Source organism: Xiphias gladius, chromosome 16 (assembly GCF_016859285.1).
Source record: "Xiphias gladius isolate SHS-SW01 ecotype Sanya breed wild chromosome 16, ASM1685928v1, whole genome shotgun sequence".
Lineage (NCBI taxonomy): Eukaryota > Metazoa > Chordata > Actinopteri > Istiophoriformes > Xiphiidae > Xiphias > Xiphias gladius.
This window is the reverse complement of record NC_053415.1, coordinates 16131724-16140904: the sequence shown is the minus strand read 5'-3', so window position 1 is coordinate 16140904 and position 9181 is coordinate 16131724. Positions and strand designations below refer to the sequence as shown.

Genomic DNA, 9181 nt, shown 5'->3' with positions numbered 1-9181 from the left:
CTGTGCAGCTGATGTTTTATCATTATGTCTGTGCTTTAAATTTAGACTGAAATATTTTCATCTCTAGCTGCTCAGTTGTCACCTTGAAACTGTTGCAACACAAAGTGGTAAGTGTGAGACATTTGATAAGATTAAAGCGTAATCCTCTTAGTGTGCAAACAACTAATTTGGCTAATAATTCTGCATTACCCTCTGACTCCTCATACCCATAAAATCCTGGATTTCAACACCCCGCCAGCATGGGACTATTCTGCTGAAGGCTTTATGTGTCTGGTAATGGCAGAAAAGTATCTTACGCTTGATCCCCCTCTGGCTCGGTGTGAATATGTTCAGCGTGATCTTGTTTTTAATAAAGGATGAAAATAGAGATAGAGATCGAATAAAAGCAACCAAGAAAGGGGCAGATTATGAGAGATAGAGGCAACGTTCTCAAGTTTACACTCAACTCAACATCAGAATATTTCCCACTCAGTGTTGAGTACCAAAAATGATGACGCAATGCACCTCTAAGATTAACGACTTAAGTTTAGTTTTGTAATAGCCTGCTTTAGCATATAGTTCAAAATACCACTAAATTTAATGATTTGTGAAATAATACAGGCTTCAGCATAACGGAAAAACCACTTGTTGACTTGGTGCCTTATGGATTTGAGAACGAACTCTAAGCATTTACTTCTGCATATTACTTCTATAATATGTTCAGTATGTAGATACTGCAGCTTTCAATAGCATAAATTAAACACTGGCCTACTCTGCAAAAAAGTGTTTTAACAGTTTGTTACCGTTTTTGTCAGCACTGCTTGATGTTCTTGTCAAAAACATAAGGCATTATTATTTGACAGAGAAAATAAGTTTTCACATTTGGTATATAAGCAAATTTGGGCTTGTATAACACTTTAAATATGGCAGCAACAAGCCCCCTTATCACCTTTCATTGCATGGCATCACAAGTATCTCCGATGATTTATTGTGTGGTTTTTAACACCTTCCTGTATGTGCCCTTTGGTGGACTCAGACAAATTTAACCCAAACTTTTGTGAGGTGTCGAGAGCCCTTTGAAGGGCCCTAGACGCCTTTTAATCAGCAGAAGCTAATCACCCATATGGTTAACAAAGGTCTGGTTGAGTCATGCTGTTGTTATCACTATGGGAGCTGTTGCTGGTGTGTGTCTGTGTGTTTGTGTGTATCTGAGGAGGGATGGGAGATCATTCACTGTATTTCCTTTTTCTCCTGACTTGTTTATTCCTCTGACTTCCTAGGCTTCTGTTCTAAAACTATTGTTTAAGAGGGTCAGTTAAGGAGAATTGAGTGTTTATTACAAATACAGGTGGTTCTGATTATACAAGTCATTTTTTTCCTCTATAACAGGGCCACAATGATATTCTATATGTAATTAAGGTTGTGGGTGTCAATGAAATGACACTTGTCTGGCTTTGTGGGTTTTCATAAATGCATTACATTGAAATACCTCCTCCGCTATTTGAACAGTTGAGGCAGTGTCTTTGCTTTTCTTTCATAATGCAGATAATTGACGGGTAATGTTTACATGAAAAGATAAGACTGGGGGAAAAAAGTAGAATAAATGAAATATTTATTTATTCATGGTTTGGGTTTTTTAAAGCATGAATTTCAGAATGAGCACTGTGTGATTATAATATATAGGTGCATATGACTAACAATGAAAACCATCATCCTCCATTATTAGATGTTTTCTCCAGTTTCCTATTTTGCCTTTCCTCCTGCTTTTATCCAGTGGTGGAGAGCAACTAAGTACATTAACATAAGGACTGAAGTGTAGTTTTAGGTACTTGTATGTATTTCCATTTTAAGTAACATAATACTTCACCACATTTCAGAGGGAAATACTGTACTTTTTACTGTGCTAAAGTTATCTGACCGCTATACTTTGCAGAATGATATTTTACATGGAAAATATATGATTATCTTATAAAATATGATGCATAGTTAAAAGGCCCAGCAAATGTAAAATAGTTCTAATGAGCTCCACCTTGACCATCTACAATATTAAAGTGCTGCTCACACATTAAAACATCAACGATCCAATAATATATATTACAAGAACAACTCAGCAGTCGTTCTGCATTATTTATACTTTTACTTTTGATACTTTGTAAACATTCTACTGATAATACGTCTGTACTTTTACTTGAAAAGATGTTTAATGCAGGGCATGTAATGTGTAATGAGTATTTTTACAATGTGGTATTGTTGCTTCAAAAATCTCAGTACTCCTTCCACCACTACTTGTACATCTACATTTAGGATAACTACAGAACTCATAATGGTTTCTGGGATTCTCAGCCTTTGTTAAGTTCGCCGCAGTCACCACCAATCATAATTTCAATGGGATGGATTTTTCTTCTTGCGTTTTTTAGCCACCCCAGCTTCTGCATAATTTGCTCTAACTGGGTGACTAACTCACCCAATCAATCCTTCAAGCTTTCAGCAGGCAGACTTCAGCTTCCTCTGATGGCATGTAGGCCTAGTCTTATTAAACGCAGTCCTGTAAGTAATTAGTTAATTAATTGCCATCTGCAGATTTATTCAAGCAACACTGTTATCAGCCTAGTTAAAGCTCCGCAATCAGTTTATCTAATCAACCATTTGCAACCAAAAACGGTGAGCAGCAGTTTGCTGCAGAGCCATACGTTCTCCTTTTGGTGGGCCACTAGAAGGCCATTGGTCGATGGGGCAGGCTATTTGCATATAGCGGGGTTTATAGTTCCCCGGCAGAATCAGAGTTGAACACAGAGTTGATTCGACCTGACAGCACAAGTGTTTGGGCCATTTATGACTTTTCTGGGCAGTACTTTATAGCCCCCTCAAAATGGGATTTTGCAAGATTGCAGGAGTTGGACCATGCTTGGTTTTCGCTCTCTTTTTACACTCTGTTCGGTGTACAACCACAAAGTATTTCACCTACGAAGAGGACGCACCCGGGACGGAGATAGGCCATTTGTCCCAAGATCTAAAGATGGATCCAGCCGATGACCCTGACACGTCGTTCCGCTTCATGCAAGAAAACAATTCCTCCGTGATTCAAATGAGGGAGGTCGACGGGCTTCTGAGTGTTGCAGAAATCATTGACCGAGAGCAGCTCTGCCCCAGGTCTCCGCGTTGCTTCATCGCCTTTGACATCGTGGCCTTCTCCAGAGAAAAGTTTCAGCTCATCCACGTTGAGATCGAGGTAAAGGACATCAACGACCACTCTCCTCGTTTTCCGCGCAATGAGACAGACCTGGAGATAGTCGAAAATGTTCCACTGGGCTCAAGGTTTCCGCTACAGATCGCTCTCGACCGGGATGTGGGGGACAACTACATTCAGAGCTACAACATTTCCAGCTCCAGTCATTTTGCCATTGAAGTGCGCGACAGAGAGGATGGAGTGAAGTTTGCTGAGCTGGTGCTGGTGAGGGAACTCGACAGGGAGGTGGAGGACGCCTACACAATAGAAGTCACTGCATCTGATGGAGGAGTGCCGGTAAAGTCTGGGTCAATGACTGTAAATATCAAAGTACTGGACTTCAATGACAACAGTCCGACATTTGAACACAGCTCTCTGAGAGTTGAGCTGAACGAGGACTCTCCGGTAGGTCACCGAGTTGTCAAAGTGCACGCGTTTGACCCCGACGACGGGATAAACGGCGAGGTGATGTACGCGTTTGCCGACGGGTCACCCGAGGCTTCACGCCTTTTCCACGTCGACCCCTATTCCGGCGACGTGACCTTGAAGGCGCTGGTTGATTTTGAGAAGAGGAGGTCCTACGAGCTGAACATCAGAGCCTCTGATCTGGGGGCGAACTCCGTCCCGTCCAGCTGCAAAGTTGTGATAGAGGTCGTGGACGTGAATGACAATGCGCCTGAGATCCGCATCAAACCGATGACCTCCAGCAGCGATGGAGTCGCCTACATCACCGAAGCTGCAGCTGCAGAGAGCTTCGTGGCTCTGATCAGCACCTCGGACAGAGACTCTGGCTCCAACGGGTACGTGCGCATCAGCCTGCTCGGCCACGAGCATTTCACCCTCCAGCAGGCATATGGGGACACTTTCATGATTGTTACCAACACTAATTTAGACAGAGAGAAAATCCCAGAGTACAACTTGACTGTGGTTGCAGAGGACCTCGGAAGCCCGCCTTTTAAAACTGTCAGACAGTACACTATCCGTGTTACAGACGAGAATGACAACCCCCCTCTCTTCAGTAAATCACTTTATGAAGTTTCAGTCCTGGAAAATAACATTCCAGGTTCATATGTAACCACTGTTGTTGCCCGGGATCTTGATGTGGGAAAGAATGCCAAGGTCTCCTACAAACTCTTAGATTCAGAGGTGTTGGGAGGATCCCTATTGTCCACTTATGTTTCTGTAGATTCACTCTCAGGGTCTTTGTTTACTCTACGGTCCTTTGATCATGAGACTCTTCAGCAGATTGAGCTGGTAATCCAGGCAGAAGACAGAGGTTCCCCCTCTCTTTCAAGCACATCAACAATCAGAATTAGAGTCGTGGATCAGAATGACAACTATCCGTACTTCACCTTCCCTGTTCTCCTGAATGACTCTGCTGATATTCCTCTGCCTTTCAATGCACCCGCCGGCTATCTCGCCCTTCGCCTATCAGCTGAAGATGAGGACGAGGGAATGAATGGCGAGCTCTCCTACCAAATTGTACAAGGTGACCCCAAGCTTTTTACAGTGAACAAGGACACTGGAGAGATTGCTTTAAAACAATGGCTGACGGCTGAAATCGGAGACGTGCTGGAAATTAAAATCGCCGTGAGTGACAATGGCAGGTCCCCGCTCTCTAGCAGTGCCACCATTAGGTTTGTTGTCTCAGACACAGAGCCCTCAGAGGACCAAGTCGTCATCGTGTTGCGGTCAAGTGACGAAGAAGGCTCCGGCTTGGATGGCTCACTAATTATCATTGTTATGCTCAGTGGGGGTTGTGCATTGTTGCTGATTGCAATAGTGGTTGTTGTTGTCACATGCAAACTCAGCCGTGGGGGGAGAAGCCATGGCACCAAGAGGGAAGTGTGTCACAGCCTGTTTGAGGGCAGGCCCGTGCCCATGCTGGGCTCCACAGAACCAAACATATACACGGGTCAACGAAGCCTCTTCCATGAGAGGACCTCCTCATCTCTGGATGATTCCTGCCTGTATGAGGAGAGGAGTGGGGACTCAGAGACAAAGGTGAGTCAACCAGAAGAGTATTCTTTCATCTTTTATTTTCATATGCATATGATGTTCCCAAGTGCTGCCTTGATCTTTGTGCCAGAATTGGAAACTAAGCTCTCTGCTGTCATTTTGTTCGTTCTTTTAGATGTTCCTGCCCTCCAAGCATTTCCAACCAACAACTGTGTGGCAAGGTGACAAATACTGCTTGCAAGTCAGGTAAGACAACTAAATGCAATTTCTTTTCTCAGATAGGATTTGCTTTATTCACAGTCAAATCTTTCTTAACAGAGAGGGTACTTAACATGCACCGTGCATACATTTTGCCGCTCGTGGCATTCTTGTGGAATGAGGTTAGATGGGTAGCAAAGAGTCAGACACGCGTTGTATGTGAAAGGAAAAAAAAAAAAAAAACATCACATCAATAATCAGGCTAATGCGGTGCAGTGGTGGCTCATACTGTATCTGATGATTGTATTTGCAGTGGCATCGGCAACACTGACCAGCTGAGTGTGAAGGACAGTGGCAAAGGGGACAGTGACTTCAATGACAGTGACTCTGATATCAGTGGCGATGGAGGCAAAAAGAGCTTCAGTACCTTCCAACCGAGGCTGAAAAGTGAGTTTTCCACTCTGAATTTTGAGGTTTTGACAACACACACTACTGAATAAAACATAAGCATTCACCAGAATGACACAAATGATAAATGGTGGTAATGTAATATCTGCATCAACAATTTCTCATCCTTATTTTTATCTATTTCATTTTTATCTCAGTTTCATCCAGCACTGCTAACAGTTTATCTGGGGACTGCCAAAGGACCTACTGTGCAATACCAACGCAGAGCTTCAGAACCCCCAGAGACGGCGCATACACAATAGGCTTCTCCCCAGTGCCGGTCTTCAGCAATCCTCACGGGTATCCCCACTCTTGGAAGGACTCTGGTTATGGCACAAATTGCCCAAAATCAAGGAGCAGCATGCAGACCTTCTCCCGGACTGGGACCCTCCCTTCCTACTTTCCTCAGCAACAGCATGACACTGATGTTGGAGTAGCTGAAATCCACAAGCAGAGTCCAAATATTGTAACTGTGGCTACGGAATTAGAGGTTGCAACTATCTTTTAAAAAACTGTTGATAAGCTGATTAAGATGTTTCTGGAAGATGTAAATATTTGTAAAACTAGTTCTAACTATGGGGTTAACATATGTCTATTTTGTGTATTTTTAATGAACAGAGTATGTTTATTCATGTTACATTATTTGATTTTAAGCAAACTGTATGTTATAATGCACAGTGGTGTTTCTTTTTTCCATTAAACGAGTGATTGAAATCATGAAAATTGTCATTTATTCAATAATTTTTCTCGAATATGACGATGTGACTTATATATCGAAATGAGACAATTAATCATTTTAATTGAGAAATATAACATTTTCAAAATGAAATAATATCCCCTTCCCAGAAATCCCAGTCTGTATTTGCAAACGTGTAGACTCTTCACCCAGTTTGAGTCGACATGATCAAGACTCCAGTCAGTGATGATCCGATGTAAAAATCCCCAAGCTGCACTGTTACCTGGGAGACTGGCTTTGAAGACTCCTAGGTTGCTCAGTTGAGTTTCTTGCATGCAAATAAGAGAGTAGAGCTGGTGCTCAAGTGGAAAATAAAGTATAAACCATTATTTCTACACAATCATGCTGGCTTCTGTCACACCTGCTTCAGGTCTTCTGCATAATTTACATCAGCGTACACGCGTATTACGTTGCTTGACAAATTCCTGGCTGTCTTTTGTTGCCATGCGGGGCGGATATTCACCTTTTTGTGTATAAACTCATGTGTTCTAGCCCAGAAAAATGGGACAAAATATACACAAAGTGAAATACAGTTTGCTCATGAAACACTTCCTCTGAATACTCTGACATTGATAAGGAACTTGCTTGCCTAGCTGTACTGTCATATTTGCAGAACTGGTCACTATTATTAAGTTTAATTCAACCATGAATATGTAGGGCAAGTGCAAACTGTCCCCGGTCTCAAATGATTTATTGATGAGACATTGATGAGTTTTAAAACCTTAACCAACACTGACAAACATCAGCCTAAATACTGGTTATTATTGTAGTTCTTCATCTTTTATATGTAGCTGTGGCATACCAATTATACAGGATTTGCGCTATTTTCAATCTTAGAGCACATTAAAGCAGCAACATGACACATGACACACAGTTGCAAGAAACTAGGAAGTCTGCAACTAAATTATGCAAGATTAAATCAATTAAATAAATCTCTCAATCAAGGGACAATGTCCATAGGGAAGTGCAGGGGTTTTCATCAAAAACTTCAAATGTACAGGCCTGCTTTAATATTGTGTTTGATCAACATTTTAGAATTTGGTCTCCAGCTGAGTAACTGAAAGGCTGACTGAAAATATGCATTTTAAACAATATTCAATGCATGCTGATTATGATCTGCTCATGTACAAGTCCGTCACAGTATTCTGTCCTCATTATTTCTAAGGTCACTGTAAATGAGCCTGTGATGTGTTAAAGTAAATGAGACAAGAGTAAAGGACTGTTACAAATTACATAATAGGCATTTAAGGGCCAGTCCTGAAGAGAAAATAAATACTTTCCAAATCCGCTGCCAAGAAAGAGCTATCAGTGGAAACTAATGGCAGAACGAGCCATTATTTTTTTCCGTTTTCTGTTCATCTGCAAGGAAAAGGGGGGGCTAAGAGCTGTGCTCATTTGAATAAGCATAAATACCTGCTTTTGTGGTTTTCGATAGCCGTGATAAAAGAGGGAATAGAGTGGATTAGATGCCTTTTACATAATTATAAAGAACTAAACAGGGTTCTAACACGTTACCACAATATGCCTCAGGAATAGAGGCGGATGTTCAAAACTAATTCCATATTTATGCTGACCTGATCACCATTTTCATTTAATACTTCTAATGTTTTCAAAGTTATTAACTTTAGGCATAGAGTCCACCGAGGATTCGAGGCCATGCAGTACAAAAGGCAAGCAATAAGAAAGAAGGTCATATTCGTGCCCCCAGTGATGTGCACTGGTCTGACAGATAGCCGATTGTACACAGAGGGAAAATGCATTTATCAATCAATACAATACAGTTCCCTTCATCATTGCTTTATATGCTCCTTCTGGGTCAAACAGTCGTGCAATGAGCTGACAATTTGTGCCACGAGGAATGTTCATTTGCACAGTTTGTGTGTCTGTTTGAAAAGCCATTGCTGAGAGACACTGTGTTCATTCATATCTAAATGGACTTCACATTAATGTCCTGCAGCAGCTCTCACAGCATATTTGAAATCTCCCCAGGTAATAGAAAAAGGGGTGTTTTAGAGCCGGTTTCAGCTCATCAGTAGTCCGCTGACAGATGAGTCAGAACTGCGCATATCATTTCTAGCCTCCGCACCTGTTGGTGTTAGGTTTATTTCTGACAAATGGCTAACTATATGACTGTGATTATCTGTTTATGCCCCTTTAGCATCTAAACTTTGGGGCGCAATTTCCCCATTCTCCCCAGAATGTAAACATGGAGCCTTTCTGAATCAATATCATTTTGGGGCTTCAGGTCCACCCCTCAATGCAATGTTTTCTTCTACTTGCACTTTTTCTTCATCTTTGTCTCAACTGCCAAGTGGGAGATATTGACTTTTGGATGCTTTGAATTGTGTGGCATATGCGGAAAAAAAAACAACAACACACAATTTAATTTCCACTTGACAGTTTTTAAAGAAGGAGAAGATGAATCTATAGTATGTTCATTTACCGTATATACATTGTATCAAACCAAGTTCATTCCCGTATTGATGTGAAACATGCGACACGTGGAAGGTCAAAGCAACAATATCTACTAAAGAGTATGTTGTGGATATAACTTGTCCTCTGTGAGAGGCCTGGATTTGTACTTTAGTCTTCTCTCACCTCACCTCACCATACAGTATGCATATAATTGTGACAGT

General features: G+C 41.6%; 1 protein-coding gene across 1 annotated transcript; it reads left to right on the top strand.

Annotated features, from left to right (window-relative positions):
* Positions 1-2848: 2848 nt before the first annotated feature.
* On the top strand, positions 2849-6317 carry pcdh8 (protocadherin 8). The gene is made up of 4 exons (XM_040148826.1): positions 2849-5209; positions 5340-5410; positions 5676-5809; positions 5968-6317. Exons 1-4 carry the CDS (start codon positions 2849-2851, stop codon positions 6315-6317), a joined length of 2916 nt encoding a protein of 971 aa, XP_040004760.1.
* Positions 6318-9181: the final 2864 nt, after the last annotated feature.

What these genes read in the sequence shown, in the direction of transcription:
- pcdh8 (XM_040148826.1), top strand. Translation starts at nt 2,849, where the DNA reads ATGGGATTTTGCAAGATTGCAGGAGTTGGACCATGCTTGGTTTTCGCT. An exon ending in GTGGGGACTCAGAGACAAAG is followed by an intron (nt 5,210 to 5,339) that starts GTGAGTCAACCA and finishes TCGTTCTTTTAG; the next exon opens with ATGTTCCTGCCCTCCAAGCA. An exon ending in CTTCCAACCGAGGCTGAAAA is followed by an intron (nt 5,810 to 5,967) that starts GTGAGTTTTCCA and finishes TTTTTATCTCAG; the next exon opens with TTTCATCCAGCACTGCTAAC.